This window comes from Natrix helvetica, assembly GCF_964273705.1.
Source record: "Natrix helvetica genome assembly, chromosome: 2".
In the NCBI taxonomy this organism is placed as follows: domain Eukaryota; kingdom Metazoa; phylum Chordata; class Lepidosauria; order Squamata; family Natricidae; genus Natrix; species Natrix helvetica.
The window spans coordinates 202,128,015-202,150,433 of record NC_138552.1 but is presented as its reverse complement, the minus strand read 5'-3'; the positions used below and the strand labels follow the sequence as shown (position 1 = coordinate 202,150,433).

Sequence of the window (22,419 nt, the reverse complement as noted above, 5' to 3'; positions counted from 1 at the left end):
TTAGTACTGCATAAAAGAACTATGCATCCTCTGGATTTGAAGGTGAAAAGGTGCTTCAGAGCACACAGAAAATGTGTGGCTGCCTTAAGAGTTCCAAAAAGTTGCTACCATTTGCCCTGAAGCACCGTTTTGCCTTTGAGTCTGAAATGCTGCATGGTTTTACTTAATAATAGTAAAGAATGAAATCAGAGCCTGAAAATGTGGAAACACTGGAGGTATGCACTATGTTTTTCTGTTTTCTGTTGAACGTATGCCTCCTGGCAAGGATTCCTCATGGATCTTACCTACAAAAATCTACTCAGCAACAATCACAGTAAAATTGCAATTGCTTTGGCAGAAGTTTCCAATTGTTATATTTTTTGTTTATGGGGTAGCCTCATTTAATTTATGTGATTGCCCACCTCAATTAGAAAAGGAGAAAGATCTGAAGAGAATTAAAACTGTTTATGTCCTTAGTTTCTTTCTGTCTTTCCATAAAGTTTAGAAGCTGGATTTTCATCTGTTATTTCCCCCTTTTTTTGTGTTGTTTCTGTATGTACAAGCAACGTATAATAAATTCATAGCTTCAACCAGCTCTTGTTGAAATTCTAATTTCATTTTAAGTTCAAATAATTACTGTTTGCTCTAAAAATGTTATAAATCATTAATGGGAAAATGACCAGAATTTGTTATATAACATTATAAAATGTTGGGAGAAAAGAAAGATAACCAATAGAAAAATCCCAAAGAAAACTCCTATTAAAAATATGTTAGCCCCATCTAATATGAGGCTTTGACTAATGAGCTGGTTTGCATCAATATTTCATTGCATATGCTGGATGGCTGGGGAATTCTGGGACTTGAAGTCTTAAAGTTGCTCAGTTTCTTAACTGAGCAACTTTAGAAACTGAGCAACTGAGAGTTAAGAAACTCTGATCTAGACAGTTGCAGAATTTATTTGCTCTCAATTTCATCTTCCTAGGAAGAGTTCCATATTAAAACTTAAAATGTAGCATTTATTTTTCAGTCTAAAGACTGCATATTATTCTCTTTTTTGGGTGCATTCAAGTAGCGCGGGAGTGATGATGGAAAAAGGAACGCTCATTTACCCTGATATTTTCCTATCAATTGTTCGAGATTCTGTTGCCCAGCACAGCTAAACTGGTTTTTTTAATGTATTTTAAAATTGTTACTGATTTATGGGTAAAATTCTGTAGAAAGTTGTCACCTACCCTTCTCCTAGAAGAATGAAATATTTTAAGAAATATTAAAAAGGCAGAATATTATATTTCCCTAAAGGAGGAATGGAGAGACATGCTCTTGGAGGCAAAAAGCAGCCCCCACCTTTCTTCGTAGTGCTCAGCAGATGTCAGCACTTAACAGATAAAGAGCTTATTGAAAGAAGCCAAGTATCTAGGTAGCTCTATTCATAAGCAAATAGCCCTCACTCAAGATCCAAATCAGGATGAAAGCCATTAAGCTATAACAGAAACTACCCAACACACTTTCAGAACACATGCATCTTCAATGCATCACCCCCAGCAAACTTCAACCAAACCTGGCAGCTCAGACAACCTGTAGAGCCAGATCTGACCCCTACATAACCCCTACAACAGTCAATAGAATACATGTTCTTGCCGAGGAATAGGAAGGTCAAGTGCAAAGCCCAGAGAAGATATAAAAGCCACCCCTCTCAAGTCTGTGTGGTCAGCTGCCCAGAATCACACCTGCTTGGTGGTCCTGCTTCACCATTAAGCCCTCTTTCCAACCAGCTTCCATCCTCCATTTTGTCTCCAATGCCTTTCTCCCAGCTTGGAACTGAACCAGATGGATATTTTTTCCAACAATTCAAACTAAGTTACATATGAGAAGCGGTACTGAAACAGTGAAACAATTAGTCATCACAGCTAGCTTAACTTCTATAGATTTCAGTTCCACTGAAAATGAATTCTGTCTTGCTGAAACTACATATATGTTTATAAATTAAAGAAATATATTAACTTATGATGTGATATAATATGACACTGTTTACATTCTGACTTTTGTTATATGTCACATCGTTAAAGTCCTTTCTGGGGTTCTTTAAATGATTAGCCTAAGGCGGGTTCATTTATTTCTCTTGAATCTGCCCCTATCTTGTCTAAAACAAGTGGTGAATTGCTTCATTTTAATAGGAAAAGAGCCCAGTGATGATATTTCTATAGCTTTCTACTAATCTCTTTTCCCTGTTTTCGCTATGCTAGTTGAGTATGTAGGTGGTTGTCATGTCACTCCATTCAGAAAAAAAGGAGTTTGGGAAGGCAGATCTAGATAACAGAGCCTGGTAAAGAAGCATAATTCAGCCTTCCTCCCTATATTGACTCTATTTATTTAGAGATATAGTAGATAGACAGATAGAAACATATAGCAAGTCAACTAAAAATATAATTACAAGCCACCAGTCTTTGGTATTTTCTCAATTTTCCAGTCTATTAAATATCTCAGAGTTTCTTTTTTGGTCGCACAAGCTATGCCAAGGAAAAAAGGATAGTAGAATGTTTTTATTGTGCAGGGTGGAGTGAATGCAAATTAGAAGAACTTTAAAACTGTCAGTCAAGATTGGCCTTAATGCTAGAGATATGGAACACCTGCCACAGACTTCAGTGGATATTTATGGGGCTTTTGCACGTCAAGCCATATGGGCATCGTATTAGCAGGTTATTTTCTCTTGCTTGGCAATCGCGGCACCTTCAAACTCTCTTATTATTCAAACCTCAGGAATTGTTTGCTTCCTTCGATAATGAGACACCATTCCCAATTCATAACGGCATGAGATATTCTTATTTCAGAAATGTGACAGAACATAAGAGATGCTGTCATTCCAAGCAATCTTTTTCACCCTTGGTGACCTCCTGCAAAGAGGCAAAACAAAGGAATGAAATGGATTGCTTTATGATTCGTTAGCAAGGTGAAACGAGCCTGTGCCTCAATCGGAGGGTTTTAAAAACTCCACAGATACTCAGTGACATTTGCAATATTCTCTGGCTGCAGTTGCAAAAGCTATTATTTCAGAAGCAGCGGGATAGTTCCAGAATTTGCAATTTCACATTTTTTCCATCCTATTGTGACTCGGATTCATATCTCAGTCCTCTTCATATTAGGATTCAGACATCCCTTACTTGAAATTCATGGATGTGTGTTGACAGGGTCCTGTGAAGGTCCCACCCAACCAATGTGAGACTAATGACATCTTGTTCAACAAATGGATTCCAATTAAAAAAAACACATGCACACTGGCAATATAACTGAAGGAAATAATGCATGTAATTTCAGACACAATCACCATCATAGAATCCATATGATCCAATCACAGATTCTCCAGGACAACTTACCATTATTTTAAATAGTGTATACCATATCACTAAATCACATTACAACTGGAGAAAATGTGAATCCAATCATGGATTATATCCTTTAATATATAATATTACCCTTCGGATCCAACTTACTCTTTGATTATAATGTTTTGCATAGTTTCCTTCAATGTAAACTCAGTTTAATGCAAGGATAGCTAGTCATTCTCTCTGTCTCAGCTCTACCCGTGTCACAGGGTTGTTTTTGTGAGGAAAATATGTGTATGTTCGTTGCCTTGAGTTACGTATAAAGATTTTATTATAAAATTGAACAAACAAACAACTAGGAAAGCCACAAGTTGTAGGAGCCTGCCCCTACCACTTTGAAGCCTTTGCCCCTGAAATTTGGAGGTGGCCATTTTTAGCAACATTTTCCCCCTCCTGAAATGTAGGTATGGAAATTGTACGAGAAGTGCTGGAGACAAATGATTTCAATGTCCATCCTTAATTCCCTAACCCAAATCTTCAAAAGGACTCTTCTCCACACTCCTGAATTTCAGCCACATATGTTTGGGCTGGTGAGGGGGAGGCTTATGAGCTTTTTAAAGATAGGAATGGGAAGTTTGCCTCTCCTATTCCCACCTTTAACAACATGAGAAATCTGGGGAAACTGGCGCACAATCACTCATGTCCTTTCCTATGATGCTACACCTTTTCTAGTGGCCTGAGTTACAAACTGAGTCACAACTCACTCTGACTCTGTAGACGTTTTGGATTCATTACCTGGTGGATATTTGGCACCTTTTCTTCCTTCCCAATATGACTACATAGTAACTTCCCTCTCTCTGTATAAATTATTTTCATTTAGATTTTTTCCCCTATAACCTTACTTCTTTCTGTCTAAAGTTTAAGAAAGTTACATAGTTGTCATAATTATTTCAGGTCATACTCAGAGAAGCTTACATATGTAGTTGATGATAGTGTAAACACTATTTTAAAATTGTTCCTGAATATATATCTATTGAATGATAAAGATTTAAATGCAATGGAACAGGAAATAGTTTATGAGTTTAATAATGTAATGAAATATATATACAGAAACTCAATCTTTGCCATAGAAACTACACAGTTTTGGTTTTCAACTAGTCTGTGACTATTATAAATTATCTATTTTGGTGGGCTCTTGGTCTTGATGGATTTTCAATTAATGGGTAAAAATGTATATATTGGAGTCATCTGCTTTGCTGGACACATATGTTAAAGCTTTTTAAAGGAAGACTCTTAATCTATAGTTTCTGTTAAAATTATATTACCATCCTTTCTTAAAGGGGCAAGAGCCTGATATGTATTCTATATACAGATTTATTTCTCTGATTTAAGTTAAATCTTGTTACAGATTAGTTTATTCTTCTTCCTAGTGTGTATGCAATTCAAGCTGCATTTACTCAGGGCTGTCAAGATTTTGATAATATTGATTTTTAATTGAGGGAATAGCTTTAACTCAAAATATACAGAATCAGGCAGTCATCTATATCTGTTGAAAAAGTTTTTGACATGATTTCTTAGAAGTTTTTTTTTTTAAGTAGGTATGAGTTATAATGGGATTCTCTAAAATTGATGATAAGCATGTTTTATACACCCCTGAGAAGGTAAAACCAATTGTTATGCATATTCTCTTTTTTTAAAAAACTTGCACTGTAACAGACATCAAGAATGTCCTCTTCCTTCTTCACTTTTTAAAAAATTGACTATAGATCCTCTTGCATTAAAAATTCTGAATGTATTGATGGATTTGGAGTAAGTGAGAATTAGATGTTATTGATTTGTTCTTTGATATAATAAGCATGAATAGCCTGTTCTTGTAAACCAGGGACAATTTCTTTAAAATGTGAATTTTGTATCTCTTATTTTAAAATTAGACTACTGCAGCGGAATATTTTGTTCCAAGTATATTGATTATCCAAGAAAATGTTTAATGAGTATTGGATGCAATCACTCTGCTTCTGAACAAGTAGAGAAGCTGAAATATTAACTCATATAGTCTGGAGTTGTCATATAATTGTGATTTTTTGGATTAAATCCCATAGGATGGCTAACATCACTTTAGATACTGTGTGCAAAGATGGATAGATTTTTCTTCATTATATTCTCACTACTTCAAATACTGCATATCAAAACATTAAGAATTTTCAAGGTTGAAGAATGCCAGTGAATTATTCTATAACATTAATCTACATCTGATTTGTAGCAATGGATTGCTGATACATGCTGCTTATCATCATTCAATTTAGTTTTGTTTTTTTTCAAAAAAGGCAAGGAAGAGAACTGTCAAACAATTAGACAAGGGTTTTGCTATATTATTATTTTTTTAGTTGAGTTGAGTTGGGTGGAGCAAACGGAGTTGTTTATTTTCCAGGGCTTTCTTTTCCCTTTCCCTTTTTAAAAATGTTACATTACATTGTTATTACAATTAAAGGTATAAAGTTTTATTCATTTGTTTTCATGATAAAGTAATATAAATTATGAAGGTCTAACTGAACTAATGGCTTATAGGAAAGGACTCGAAGGAAAAGCAATGGTCTTAGTACTTATTCCCATAAAAAGAAAACATATTTGAATGAAGCTGCTATGCTGTAATAATGACCATTAATTGGCGAATAGGAGACAATGCATAGACTATATGAATAACACTAGAAACTTCAAGTTATATGACAGTTGGACTATCCTGTTACCAATTTTTTGTTCTTACTCTTTAATTCACCTGTAATTCCATCTACAGTTCTTGCCTCATAATTAAGCATGTTCAGTGTGGGTGGCGGTGTTGAATGAAGCCACAATCGTATCTATGGGGATTCTCAGTCATCCAGGTCATGGTTGTCCCAAAGGTGCTTTTTTAAAGAGGCAATGAACTTTCTGGTTTTTCTTTGAAGATGTTTCGCTTCTCATCCAAGAAGAGCTTCTTCAGCTCTGACTGGATGGTGGGGAGTGGAAGGATTTATACTTCTTGCAGACAGCTAAAAAGAATGCAAATGACCAGCTGTATGCAAGGAGTATAAATCCTTCCATTTCCCTCTATCCAGTCAGAGCTGAAGAAGCTGTTCTTGGATATGAAGCAAAATGTCTTCAAAGAAAACTCAGAAAAATAAGTTGCCTCTTGAAAAAGCACCTTTGGGACAGCCACAATCAGGTAATCAAAACTCCATCTCGTTTTTATACTCAGGGTTTTGATCATACAGTTTGGACTTCTTTACATTTATCTTTTAAAAATAATAATATTTGGGTAAAATAGAGATGAAATGGAGAATTCTCAAAGTCTTGGGTTTGGCCCCTAAAAGTCTCCAAAAGTTGTTTACATATTAATTTTTCATATGAAAAAATGAGAACATTTTTTTACTTTCAAATCTGGATATTTATTTAATCAAATTTCTCTACAACCTACCTCACCTATGTGACTCCGCATAATCATATTAAGTATATTATAGATAATTAAATTAAGGTAAATTCAAAGAAAGCAAAATTAGTTATGATCCTGTCACATCCACTTCAGGAAGCACCACTCTGGTGTACTTCTCTAAGGGAAAGGAAAGCTTTGGCCAATAAATAATGTAGCACTGATTTTAGATGGAAGGTTAGAAAATAATATAATCAGAAAAAAGAATCTGCAAAGAGGCATCTGTGGACACAGGATTGCTAATAATGTCAAAATGGTGAGTGATCAAACCCCCAATCCTTTTTAACAAGCATCTTAGCTCTGCTTCAAATTACTTACAGACTACAGTAGACACTGTGATCTGGTAGCAATTAGTCAATAGTAAAAGAGAAAGAAGACAACAATAATAACAAGTGAAGCAAGAATATAGAAATGAAGAAAGTGTTGTCAGAAGCATGAATGAATTCTAGAATGTTTTTCATGTTGACCATAGGAAATTTCAGACTATTTTTTTTTCTCTCTATTTATCTGAACCAAGAATATCAAACTTAATGATTGAAGGCTCTGCAGTGGATATCTGCAAAGGGACACAGGCTGTCCTCAAATGAGTTCATTACGTCAAAAGAGGCTAGTAGAAGAATAATTTATGTTACGGGTCAAGCTGTGATCCAAACATCCTTACTTGTCAACCTGCCAGATTTTCCCATTCCCAGCTTTGTAAACATGTGCCCTATTTACACTACTGATGTGGCCTTGCAGGTTTCAGTTGGGACAGCTGCAAACAAGAATAGCACCTTTTTCACGAACACTGGGATATTTATTTATCTTGCTCATCTCCGGGTTTTGTTATTTGCACCCAGTGCCTTCTGAGATGCTAAATAAGATTTGGTTCCCCTCCTGTGTAAACAATGCACATGCTTTGGATCTTCACAGATAAACTTCATTTAAACAGCTTTCTAGCTGCTAATGGATATGTTTTGTCGAGTTTGACAGTCATAAATCTAGAGCTCCTCAGCCCAACCTTCTCTCCCACCCCGTGAAATAAAGGTCAAAATGTGCTTTGCTGGCTTACAGAACAGCTTGTAATCTTCATTGCAACATGGAAGACAGATAGCTAACTAAGTACAGGCATAGGCAAATTACTTACTAAAATGAATTTATGATCAAATTGGAAGCTTATGTCTTTTGGCAGATCCAGAAATAAAGAGCAAGATTGTACAGAAATGGAATTAATTTCAAAGATTAAAGAAATGCATAACAAATGGTATGCAGGGTGCATTTAATTTTCATAAAAAGTTATTTAAGAACTAGATAAAAATAGCAATTCTTACCTTGTAATAGCTCTGAGGGCTCAGCTGTACTGTCCTTATGCATATAATATATCTGGTTTCAGAGATGAAAAACAATTAAGGAACATAAGTGGGTGCAGAAACTACTAAACATTTTACAGGTTAATATTAGTTTTGAAGTGTTACTTTGTCGTACTCTGACTAATGTATAATATTTATTTTAAACAACATTGTGTCTCTCATGTCAGTTTTTTAGTTAGCTCTTTTTCCCTTTAAAACTAGATGCTTACTGTATATTTCTATTGGTGTATAATACATTGCATCTATGGAAGCCATTCTTATTTAACTTTACTTAGACTTCTCTTGCAAATGCATACTGTTAATTTTGACCTTCATGTATATTTTTCAAGTTCCCAGTCTGATATCTTTGGTAACATATATCTTTCCTAATGTGCTACATTTATTCTTGCTGCTGTGAACATGTACAATATATTAATAAAGGATTGTATTATTTGTTTAATATATTTCATGCTATGTCTAACTGATAGTTGTTGACTTAAAACCATTTGTTTAACGACCAGCAAAGTTGTGATGGCACTGAAAAACAGTTATTTATGATTAGTCCTCTCACTAACAACCATCAAAGAGTCCCTGCAATCATATGATCAAAATTCTAACAGTTGGCGACCAGCAATTGGTTATTTAATATATATGTATATTTAATATATAACAGTATTTACAGAGTCCTGGAGCCATGCAATCATCATTTGTGATTTCCCCAGGCTGTTTCTGATGGAAAAGTTAATGAAGAAAAAAATTACTTAACAATGTCATTGTTCATTTAATAACTGTTTAAAAAGGGTCCTAAATAACTCATTTAATGACTGCATCACTTAGTGACAGAAGTTCCTTGGTTTCACTTCAGGTTTGATTCCTAAAATGCTCTAAATATTCCCCTTGGGAATATTGTGCCATACTGTTGTACAAAACACAAAACACACCCTGTGTGACCGAATCAAAAGGGCCAAAGTGGATTTTCATCTGTCACACACAATTTAAAAAAAAAACATCAGTATCTGGGTTCTGATATTATAAATATAAGATTTGAATGGACTTGTATGAAGGGGTCGATTCTTAAAGGAGAATTCTACATTTGAAAGCACTACTTTGAAAAATTTCCTAAGGACCATAGAGTAACTTAAAGGAAATAAAAAAATAAACCTTCAGTATAAAGCATTTTCTTTAGTGAGAATTTTGATGTTCCACACCTCCCAGCTTGTTTGTTTTTCTATTATGTTTGGGTTTAATGATACAACATCTGAGCTTTCTACTTCTAATTTTTCATAGGAGAAAGATATTTGACTGGATGAATAGGAGCCTAACAATATTCCTACAATCTTGTTGCACCTCTCAACTCTTTGTATATTCATGACAGTTTGGGCACAGATACGAGGCTTATATCTGATTACTCATCACCAGTTTCCAGAAGTTCTGGAGCCTCAGATTTCACTTTCTAAACTCAGTTCTACCTTCACAATCATAAATTGTGAAATTTACCAAACAGCATATTGTTCATTTTCTAATCAGCCTGAAGTCTGTGTATGTATACCAGTTTATATATGCCTTTCCCATTCTCCATTACATCTATGGACAGAAGATCATATCAAATACATAAAACAGAATATGTGGGCAATCCCATAGCCATTCACATGCCTTACTTTGATATTGGATGAGGGCTTCGGAACCAAATCTTCCAAATACATTGGGATTAAAAATCACACAATTGCACATTTAGTGCGAGTTGTAGAATCATTAGAAGTGCAATCCCGGCCTGTAGTAGCCCAGTATCTGAAGAGTAACTGATTGAGGCTACTTACCTTAAGGGAATGAGATAATACCTGCACTGAACTATTTATTTTTCTCCAATTAAAAAAAAGTCATGAAACCCTTTTTTAACTCCTGAAAATCTACAAGCAGGGCATACAGTTTGTTTTACTAAACCAAATTGTAATTCAATAGAGTATAAAAGGAACCTTTTCATTTGTTGTTCCCAATGTTTATCTGGCTTCTGCTTTAGGCTTTCAAAATGGCATATTTCCACTGAGTCTAAAGATACTAAATTGTATCCTCTGTTATTGTTAGAACTGTTTGGAAAATCTCAGAGAGAAGAACATTCATCCTGTGTAACCAGAGCAGTGTCCCTCCCATAATGTCAGCCCAGCATTTGTTTCTATTTAAGGGAGGGAGGGGAGACGTCTTACTAACTAAATATGTTGAGAAGATTGTACTGCTTAGCACAGGGGTGTTAAAAATAGTTTTGTGAATGGAGCTTGAATTGGACTGAATCATGGTCACAGCAAGCAAGAGAGAGAAAGGAAGAAAGTTATTGAAACTGTTATTTCCTTGTTACCTTTGAAAAAAAGGGAAAGGAGGGGATGGGAAGGGAAGGGGATAGAGAAAAGGCTGTCCAGTGCAATCATCTCTGTTAGTGTTACATATTGAGACTGGAGCAATAGGCTCCACCAAGGTCCTCCATTCTGATGGGAAAATACTCAAAGCTGATTGGCTGAGCCGTCTGACAGCTCCCTATAAAAAGGGCTAGCTGTCAGACAGGCTACTGCTGGATTTGTAAATAGTTGTCTAATAAAGAGCTGTTGTTTGTCACCAAAGCCTGAGTCCTGTCTCATCCACTCACCCTATCTAACAGTTAGTTTAGCTGCTTATGTCTTTTCTTTTAATATAGAAGCATTTTCCTCCTATCAAAAGTGGAAAGAATATTCTACAGCTGACAAACAACCTGCCCTTCTTTCCAATTCTTTCTAACTCTAGAGTCACGGAGCTGGTTTTCACTCTAACATTTAATCATAAAAAATGCCTTCAGCATTTCCAAGAAGTATATCGGATACAGGAGGAAAGACAAAATGTCATAAACTTTTATCATACCTTCTACTGAAGTCCTTCAAAACTATAGAACATCAATGCTCTCGCAGAAAACTACTCTGAACTATTTTTTTTTCAGTTATCTGAATAGCATTGCTTGGCCAACTGCATCTTTTTTTTAAAAAATTTTAGGACCTTTGTAAAATACAGTCTCCAGACTTGTTGAGACATTATATATTAACATTTCCAGAAAGAGCAGCAATAATCAGTATGCCCTTCTAAAGTCACACTGGGGGTACCTCCTCTGCAAAATTAGCCGGGGGCTAATAGGATATCTGCACTAAAGAAGCTTTAGAGAGAAAGGCTAGTGCAGGTAATAAAATATTGGGAAAGTCCTTGTGGATATAATTATGTATGCCAATGTTTTTTTGGTCAGACCATCTATAAAAACTGAATGTACAGATGACTAGCTAGGCTTGACATGATCCATACAGTCTTAGAAAGTCACTATTAACTCCCAGTGACATGAGTTTTAATTCTCTGCCTGAACAACTTCCATGACAACACAATCCCTGAAATGTGTGTGTGTGTGGGGGGGGGTTAACTGAAAAGAAATGTAACTGCGAATCCTAGAAGTTGGGAAAACACTACAATACAGTATATGCAAGCTTAGTTCTATGAATATGAAGTTCTTGGGCCTAGTGTGTGTATTTCACACATGTATACTTCTATCCAAGGATTGTTTTCAATTAGAAAATTCCAATAAGAATCATTTTAACCAGCATAGGAATATCAAAACAATTAGAATGATTTCTATTGGCATGTGCCCTGCCCCACTGGATCTATCACATGATTACATCAACTATGGTGCTAGTAAAGCACAAAGTGATTGATAAGCTGATCTTAGTTTATTTTGATTATACACATATTGCTTATATTTTATATTACATCATTATTATTATTGTTGTTGTTGTTGTTGTTGTTGTTGTTGTTATTATTATTATTATTATTATTATTATTATTATTATTATTATTATTATTATTATTATTATTATTATTATTATTATACGATTGTATCACAGCGGCCAGTTGATTCGCCGGATTTGGCATTGATTACTAGTCGGGCCCCACCCAGGGGCCTAGAACGTCGTAACGTATTTTCGTAATATACGTGCAGATCCAAGCAGTGCAGCTTTTTGCATTTGACTGATGGTGATTTTGTCAAGTTTTAACTGTTTTAAATGTAATTCCAGTGCTTTTGGAATAGCACCCAGTGTGCCGATTACCACTGGAATTACCACTGCTGGTTTGTGCCATAATCGTTGGATTTCAATTTTTAAGTCCTGGTATTTCGCGACTTTTTCATGTTCCTTCTCCTCAACCCTGCTATCACCTGGTATTGCGATGTCTATGATTGTAACCTTCTTTTTCTCAACCAGTGTGATGTCTGGTGTGTTATGCGCTAGTATTTTGTCTGTTTGTATACGAAAATCCCACAGGATCTTGACCATCTGATTTTCGGTGACTTTTTCAGGCTTATGTTCCCACCAGTTTGTTGTTGTTTTAATATTATAATTTTTGCACAAATTCCAGTGGATCATTTGTGCTACTGAATTGTGCCGCAATTTATAATCAGTCTGCGCGATTTTTTTACAGCAGCTGAGTATGTGGTCAACAGTTTCATCAACTTCTTTGCAGAGTCTGCATTTGGCATCATCAGAGGATTTTTCGATTTTGGCCTTAATGGCATTTGTTCGGATAGCTTGTTCTTGCACAGCCAGGATTAGTGACTCTGTTTCTTTCTTTAATGTACCTGTTGTTAACCATAACCAAGTTTTTTCACTGTCCACTTTATCTTTTATTTTTTCCAGAAATTGACCATGTAATGCTTTGTTCTGCCAACTCTCCATTCTTGATTTTATCACATCTTTTCTGTATTCTTGTTTCGTCTGTTGGGCCTTCAGTAGATTTTTGTTCTTTACTTCGATTAATAGATGTTCTTGACTTTCTTTTAAATAATCAGCCAGTGCATGTTTTTCTTCTTCAACTATTTGCTTCACTTGTAATAATCCTCTGCCACCTGATTTTCGGGGCAGGCATAGTCTATCAGTGTCACCACGTGGATGTAAACTGTAGTGCATTGTCATTAGTTTCCTGGTTTTTCGGTCCAAAATGTCCAAATCAGCTTGTGTCCAGTTAACTATACCAGCTGTGTATCTTATAACTGGTATTGCCCAGGTATTTATGGCCTTGATTGTATTTCCACCATTTAATTTAGATTTCAAAATTTTCCTAACTCTGTTGGTGTACTCTCTCCTGACAATAGTTTTTACTTCTCCATGTTTGATGTTATCCAACTGCAAAATGCCTAAGTATTTGTAGGCTTCATTTTCATTGCATTTAATTAGTTGGCCATTGGGCATTTCAATTCCCTCACATGTAGTGATTTTGCCCCTTTTTATGGATACAGTGGCACATTTTTCCATGCCAAACTGCATTGAAATATCAGTGCTGAATACTCGGACTGTGTTTGTCAGTGATTGGATTTCTATTTCTGACTTTCCATAGAGTTTCAAATCATCCATATATAATAAATGTGAAATTTTTTCAGCTTCTTTGGCTGTTTGGTAGCCTAATTTCATTTTTTTTAAGATTACTGATAGTGGGATCATTGCGATGATGAAGAGAAGAGGTGAAAGTGAATCACCCTGGAAAATTCCTCGCTTGATATTGACCATTCCGTAGTTCTCATTCCCTACTGCCAACTCAGTTCTCCATTGTTTCATTGCCTTTTCAGTGAAGGATGTAATATTTTTACTAATGCCAGTTGTTTCTAAGCATTTTATGATCCAACTATGTGGCAATGAGTCGAATGCTTTTTTATAATCAATCCAGACCATATTCAAGTTCGTTTTTCTTTTCTTACAATTTTCTAATATCATTTTATCAATTAGGAGCTGATCTTTTGTGCCCCTACTCCTTCTTTTGTTGCCTTTTTGCTCTACTGGCAAGATGTTGTTTGTTTCCAAATAATCCATAATGTTATCTGCAATAATGCCTGTGAGTAATTTAAAGGTTGTTGGCAAGCATGTTATTGGTCTGTAGTTTTCAGGTATTGTTCCTTTAGTTGCATCTTTCTGAATCAAGTATGTTTTTCCAGTTGTCAACCATTCATCAATTTGACCATTTTGTAAAATTTCATTCAGTTGCCTGGCCAACATTGCATGTAAACTGGTCAGATATTTGAGCCAGAAACCATGTAATTGGTCATTTCCAGGTGATGTCCAATTCTTTACTTTTTTTTACTCGATTTTTGACCATCTCAGTTGTTATTTCTAATACTTGCATTTGTTTGTTACCAATGCTTTCCTCAAAGTCATGTATCCACTTTGCTTCCTTATTGTAGTCCTTTGCATTTCCCCACAATTCTTTCCAGAATTCAGCTGTGGCCTGCTTTTCTGGTTTTTGACTTTTGGTGCCACCATTCACATTAAGACTTTGATAAAAACGCCGTTGGTCTGATCGAAATTGTTGATTTTGTTTATACTGGATGATTCGTGCCTCATATCTTTCAATTTTTCTAGCTGTTGCTGTTATCTGCTGTTTTACAATCTCTACAACTTCATTAATGTTTCTTGTATCCAATCTATATCTTCTGATTAGCTGATCTATGATTTTTCTGTTTTTAAGCCGTTGCTCATGCATGTTCTTTAAGTTGCTAGCATCTGCCCTTAATTTTTTGACTTTTTGTTCTAATCGGATTTTCCACTTTGGCTTTGATGCTTTTTCCATTGTGTGATTAGGTACTTTGATTTTAATGCCTAGTTCATTAGTGACTATTACAGCTGCACTGTACATTAACTGATTTGTTTCCAAGATGGATCCCGATTCAATTGTTGAAAGCACTGCATTAACCATTTTCATGATAGGACCCAAAATTTTCTTAGGGACAGTTTTTAATGATGGTAAACGTTGCCTTTCCTCCCTAGCCAGAAAATGCTCCATGATCTTGTCCTTCAGTTCATTTTGTTTTTGAGTTGGTTCATCAGTTGGTTCAATGGTAACTAGTTCTGGTGGTAGTGTTTTTATTTCCTCTCCGGCAGCTTCCTCTGAGAGTTCTCCTATGATTTCTTTAGTTGTGTCATGAGTATCACTTATTTCCTCTTGTGATGTTGTTGTTGTTTTTTTGCAAAAAATTATTATTATTATTATTATTATTATTATTATTATTATTATTATTATTATTGCTGCTGCTACTACTACTAGTAGTAGTAGTAGTAGTAGTAGTAGTAGTAGTGAGAACCAGTTTGGTGTAAGGGTTAAGACATCAGGCTAGAAATTGAGAGAGGAGTTTTGTTCAGCGTTAAACACAAAGTCAGTTGGATGATCCAGTCATTTTCTCTCTCATAATATGTACTCCCAATTGTAATGTAGAATAATAAATGGCTTATTGGTAAGGAGTGTTTAGCACTATAATTTCTCATGGCTTTAGCCATTGTCTGCTCATACTTAATTTGCTTGTATGCTTGTGTTTAGCATTCCTGACATTAAAAGAGTCCTCAAATAATGCAGTTACAAAATGAAAATGTAGCCTAAAAGGAAGATTTGCATAAATACAATGAAAAGTTATTGAACAGAAAAATGACAGGTATGACAAGACTCTGGTAACTATGTAGAAGGAATATTTATAAAAGTTTCTGTTAACCTTAAAAAAAAGGCATTTTCTACTAACTAAAATCCTAAGTAATTTCTAAATTCTCAATACAAAAAGACAAGTATGATTGAAAATTTCCCTTAAAATTTTCAGCTTCACAAAGGAGTTGTGTAGAGTGAGGAATATTGATATTTTGATATACCTAAGATCTAGGAACAGAATAAAAAAAATAAGCTTTTATTTTTTTGGCCTGGTTATCATTTTCTGAATTCTGTTGTCTTTTTAGGATTTTACCATTATCTGTGAATCATTATCTGTAAATAAAAAGCAACATTAGTAGCCATTATAGTCTGGCAACTTTCAAGCATAGAATGTGAAATCACTTTAACAGTCCTTTTTAATGTGCCAAAGATTACTTCCTCCCATTATCATGTCCATCATGATTTGGCATAAGTTGTAGAGCTAAAGAGAATTTTCAGCAAATAACAGGAATCGGGTTTTCTTCTATATTTTTAGCAATTCCATTCTAACTAATGAATAAATCTATATTTAGGAACATAAGACAATTTCCCTTTCACTCTTCCCCCATTAATTCCACATTTATATACTTTCAATAGGTATTTAAATATATATTGTGTGAATGAACCTAGTGCAGCCTAGATTATTAAAACTGCTTCCAAAATTAATTTATTTATTGGATTTTCTATGTCACAGTCAAAAAGACTCTTTTTGCTTTATAACATTCATCATTACAATAAAGAAATAGATAAGTAAAAGAAATTACCAAATCCCTTCTGAAGTGAAAAATGGACTGAACTATATTTTCAATCAGTGCTTCTTTTCAAAATACATAAACTGTATTTATACAGATAATTAAACAATACAAGTAATAACTATCTATAGGATATTGGTAGACTGTAAGATTTGATTCAAAGAAGATTCAAAGTAAATTAGTCCTTTGAATTAAATCTTCAGATCAATTCAAAGCATTGAGCATCATCTCTTCAAAGTGATATGGAATTGATTCAGAGATTCAATGGATTTCCTAGCTTATAATCTCTCAAACATTTTTTTTCAGATTTGCTTTAATTTATAGATAAAGGGACACAGTGGCTCAGTAGCTAAGATGCTGAGCTTGTCTATCAGAAAGGTTCGACGGTTCGAATCCCTAGAGCTGCGTAATGGAGGGAGCTCCCGTTACTTGTCCCAGTTTCTGACAACCTACCAGTTTAAAAGCATGTTAAAATGCAAATAGAAAAATAGGGAACACCTTTGGTTCCATGCACCTTCAGCGTTTAGTCATGCCGGCCACATCGCTATAGTGATGCCTTCAAACAGCTCTTTGGCTTTGAAATGGAGATGAGCACCTCCCCCTAGAGTCATGAACAACTTGTACATATGTGTGAGGGGAACCTTTACCTTTTACCTTTTATAGATAAATTATCCCACAAGGCATTGGATGGCATGATAAGATTTCCAATATTGATATGAATGGTTGGGCCAGAGGTGGGTTCCTACCGGTTTGGACTGATTCGGCCAAGTAGGTAGAAACTCAGCTGGACATGCACCACAACTGGTTCTATCAGCGGCGCCATAGGCGTTGCCATCTTGTTTTTTCCATCTGCACATGTGCAGAAGCAATTTTTTACTACTGAGTGAACCGGCAGTAAAAGAAGCCAGAACCCACCCCTGGTTTGGCCAATGATCGTATTACCTTTGAAAATCCTGTTCATCAAAATACTTGATGGGATATTTTATTTTAATTCATTTAAGCACTTGGAAACAGTGAAGATATTTTCAGGTAAAGTCAAGATGGGGGATACAACTCTGAAATCAAAACCCGATTCATTTTAGGTATCAAATGGGCGATATACGGTATATGAAAAGATCCGTGCTTTGATTGAGGTTATTGTGGGCTCCATGTTGATTTCTTTTTACATATCTTCCTACAGATAGTTTTCCTGGAGAACATCAGCTAGTAAATTTTTATCCAGGTCATTCTCTTGGCTTGTCATTACTTCTCTGTTTTATAATCCATGCTTTAAAAAAAATCCCAGCATTTCTGGTTCTAATATTTCTGTATCAGGAAAAAAATATATGTTACCTCTTTATTCTTTATGCTAATAATGCTAATTGCCTTAAGGCTGTTAAAGAGTAATTTCCAAAAGTGATTCAAAAGTTAAATGAGAAAACTCAGTTCCTTTAAAAGGCCCCAGTTCTTTAGTCTGCTGCTGTCTTGATCTCCATTCACTAATGGCGTGCCAGTTCAATATAAGTCCTCCAGAAGTCTTCCAGAAAATTCAGTATGAAAGATATTCCACGTATGAAAGATTCAAAGTCTATGAAAGATGTACATCAATGCACAGAAAAAAAAATACATTGATGCACAATCTGTATGAAAGATGGACCCATTCAAAGCAATCTATAGAGCAGGAGGTTATTTTGAAAGACTTCTGCTTTTATAACATGTAGGGAAATAACCAGAATGGAAATCTCTAAAAAATATTCAGCAACATATGGTTCTAAAGATACAAAGTTTTTCTCAAAGAAGAGATGGTTTCCATGTGAGCCAGATGAAGTGATAGCATCCAAGAACATCAAGCTGGGATTGGCCAAACCTGGTCAGCAGTTATAAAAATAAATGAGCGGTAGATTTATGGAGCCATCACTTAGGTTGATGCACAGTTTATTTTGATTCTTGGAACTTTAAATTACAATGCAATGCAATGCAATGCAATGCAATGCAATACTATACTATACTATACTATACTATACTATACTATACTATACTATAGCAGAGTTGGAAGGGACCTTGGAGGTCTTCTAGTCCAACCCCTTGCCTAGGCAGGAAACCCTATACTGCTTCAGACAAATGGCTATCCAACATCTTCTTAAAGACTTCCAGTGTTGGGGCATTCACAACTTCTGGAGGCAAGCTGTTCCACTGATTAATAGTTCTAACTGTCAGGAAGTTTCTCCTTAGTTCTAAGTTGCTTCTCTCCTTGATTAGTTTCCACCCATTGCTTCTTGTTCTACCCTCAGTGCCTTTGAAAATAGTTTGACTCCCTCTTCTTTGTGGCAACCCCTGAGATATTGGAACACTGCTATCATGTCTCCCCTAGTCCTTCTTTCTAAAATTATTTTAGCCCCCTAGACTTTGTTTTGGGTAGCTACGCATAGGGGTGCAATATGTGACTGTGTGGATATGTATTTCTATTTTCTTCTAATTGTCACAAGAATCTAGATAAATAAGAACACCAAATACCAGAGGATCATTTTTGACCCTCCATGTGCAAATATCCTTAACTCTTTGGAAAATGTAATGTGACTCTCTTAAATAAATTGGGGTAAAGGTATAACAAGTGTCTCCTAAATAAATTGTTTTGGATTTAATCCCCTTTCCCCCAATCTTTTTTTTAAATATCTCAGATTACATTTGATTGAAGCTTGGAGAAACATTTACTCTCTTTTCCTGATTGTCAAGTGAGAACTGGAGCTCATCAGAGAGCCAGCAGCTTTCTGCTGACCTCATTCTTCCCTGGATCTTTTCCAACATGCACAACTTTCACTGGCAACATTAGGAATTTTACATTTGTAAAGGCAGCAAGATAAATACATAAAAACCAAAGGAACGATCAGGGGAACAGATTCCTGGAACTTTAAAAAAAATGAAATGTTTAATGTAATAAAGTTTGAAAGTATCAGCCCAATTCCAAAACTCAGAGAGAGGAAGCTGAAGGCAAGCCAGGGGAACCAGCTGTGGTATGCATACAATCTAAGTGCATATTTTAGAGGGAGGGGTGAGAGTATTGATCATGATCTCGAAGTCTTGAGAGAGTAATAGCAGAGCCATACTGAGATCTGTCTGCTTGTGAAAAATATGGGCTTTTCATACTTCTAAAAAACAAAAAAACATATGTTTTTAATATTTTACATGTGGTATATGAACGGACGATAATTAAAGAGAACAACTCTGTCAATATATGATCTCACATCAATTTGAGCTATAAACCATATGCTACTTATACATGAATGCTGTATACATTTCTTCAAGCTCAGCAGGCAAATGGAAAAAGGGAGGTGAGGAAGGAATGTTAGAGGTGGAAAAAGAATTTGAAGGGAAAAGAAGATAAATGCTCGGGAAATTCTGAAAGGGGGTGATAAGCTATGAGCAGATGAGTTGATGGGAAAAGAGGAAGCATAGGAGTGAGCAAGCAAGAGTTGGAGGAATAAGCATTTGTGTAGGTTTCTGGATTAGAGAAAGATGAAATGGAATGGGAAAAACAGGGGTGAAAATTACCTCTTCCTTCATATGTGTATATTTATGGAATTTATTTATCTATGGCATTTATAATGTCACTTTTTAAGAAGACTAATTACAGTGGTCCATTAGGTTAGGATCTAGGAATGAAGTCAGTATTATGTCTTAAGAAAATGTTGTGTCAATTCCTCTGATTAGACAAACCAGCAATTTAAGCTATTTAACCTTACTCTCTTTCTACCAATATTGCAAACTCATTTCTCTAGTCTCTCTTTTAGTTTCTTCTGGCACGTTGGCTTATGAAAGGATCTTCAGTTTATTACCCCTGGACTCGATGATATTGACTCTAGACCCCAGGACTCCAACAGCACATGTACTTCTGAGTTCTATTTAAGTCTCAACTCTGAGTTACCGGCATGAGACTTTCCTCTGCAGATCTCAGGGGTGGACTGCTGTGGGTTCATATGGGATCAGGAGAACCTCTAGCTAAGAATCTGCCCAGTTCAGAGAACCTGCAAATCCCACCCCTGGCTGGCCCTGCCCTTCCTACCCTGCCCCAGCCCTCCCACCCTGCCTCTCCCCTCCCAGGAGTCCCCAAGTGGCCCGTTTGGGATGCCAGGTAAGTACAGGGCCCGTATGGAGGCCTCAGGAAGATGAAAAATGGGTTTCCTGGAAGTTCCGGAAGGGCCTCTGGAGCCCGGGACAGAATGTTTTCATCCTCCCGGAGGCTCAAAAAAAGGCTCCAGAGCCTGGGGAGAGTGAAAATGCCCCCCTCCGTCATGTTGCAGGAAGCTGACTAGGCCACATCCATCATGGCCATGCCCACCCAGAAACTGGGCAGAGAACCAATTGCTAAAAATTTTAAAGCCCACCCCTAGTAGATATTTCTGTGCCTCAGTTACATTATGCACTAACTGATTATAACCAAGATAATACCAGTAATAAGTTGAAAAGTTTGAATCGCCTGCTTGTTTGCCATGCAGGCTAGTACGGAACACATGTCAGTTTCTTAACATAGTAGTATCTGTTCTAGTAGTTCTATTTCTGTTTGATCCAACATCTGTCTATGCTTCTGTTTCCTTTCCTGAACAATCTGAAGGCCAGAGGCCAGGCAGCAATGGAGCAAGAGGCAGATTGTTGCAATGTTCATCTAGGGCTGTGTATAGAGCAGGAGGGAATTCTCCTAGTGCCTACATTTCTTAAATTGGACATACAACTAGACAATGTTTACAATTAAAAATAGTTTGTCAATATGAATTGCAAGAAAGTTTATCTTTGGCATGAAAAACTAGCTTCCATGCAAATCAAAACAAGAAAAATATTAATCATTGATACTCAATAGACTTATTCCAGCTCAATAATTCAAGAAAAATTATGCCTTGTATGTGATGTCTTAAATACTTTTGCTTTTTTTTTTACTTTGCAGGATTAAATGAACATTAAACATCTACTTCAGTATTCCAAATCTAAAACACAGTGTCAGTTCAATAAATGTCACTGAAAAAGAGAATATCATCAGGAGAACAAATAATAATCAACAAAATAAATTTCTACCTCCAGTTTAAATATATACCGTAAAACATTATGAGATAAGAGAATATTAAATTGTAAAGTAAATTGCCATTTTGATGAGAAAACATATAACATGTGGAAAAGTGAATAGAGAAGGGAAAAAAATACTGAATTGGTCTTTCCAATGTCACATTATAATGCAAGCTTATAAAATTAAAGTCTCACTTGAGTTTTGAAGAGTTGAGTTTCAGGTAAATGGAATTTAGGATTACTATCTTGGAATATAAGGCCATGAATGTTTCTGCAAAAAAAAAGGTTCTTTACATTTAATGATCTACAATTTACTCTTTATAAGGTTGCAACTTATTTAGAAAATAAAAATTAAAAAGCAAATCTAAACTTCAGTTCCTGGATTGTTTCTCATCCAAGTGCTAACCAGAGAATGCTAAGAATTGTAGGATCATCCAATTTCATCTAGGTTTTGCTTGCTGCTGTGGCATAATAAAGTATGCAATTAATATGTGTGTATGTGTGTCTGTATGTGTGCATGTGTGTGTGTGTGCTGCAGTATTTTAATAATATATTTAAAACAAAAGATATAATGAACAATAAGAAAAAATATTTATAATTTTAATAATAGGCAGCTCTATTGTTAGCCCTGAAAATATTTCAGCAATGTTATTTACTCAAACAACCTCACTAAAGGACATGTGTGCTATATTATAGGTACACCACTGAAAGTGAGTTAATAAACATTCATTATTTACCTAAATGTTTATACTACTATAATCTGTCTGTATTCTCTTGGGATACTCTCCAATGTCAACCCATTAAAATCACACAACATTAATTACATGCAACTATAGTAGCAAAATTTTCTTGGTTCATTTTATGTATCATCGATTGAATAATTCCCCATTTTTTCCCTCCAGAAACACAATTCATAAAGACTTTTCTCCCAATGGGTAGGTCTTATTGAAAATATATACTCCCTCCCCTCTGCCCCTGTTGGATGTGTGCATTTCAAGATAGAGAATAGTCAGTTCAAGGTGCTTTTGTGCAAGATGGAAGGAAGGCTGTGG

The 22,419-nt window shown here is 35.6% G+C and overlaps 1 protein-coding gene across 2 annotated transcripts in view; it reads right to left on the bottom strand.

The window, feature by feature from the left end:
• Positions 1-22,419, bottom strand: part of LOC309388316 (uncharacterized protein) — a 93,171-nt gene that overhangs the window by 5,537 nt on the left and 65,215 nt on the right. For both annotated transcript variants that reach the window (XM_081945527.1, XM_081945528.1), the window contains exons 3-4: positions 21,563-21,638; positions 8,073-8,124 (exon numbers count right to left, since the gene is read on the bottom strand). In XM_081945527.1, coding sequence (XP_081801653.1) covers positions 8,073-8,124; positions 21,563-21,638 — 128 coding nt within the window. The remainder of the gene's footprint in view (positions 1-8,072; positions 8,125-21,562; positions 21,639-22,419) is intronic.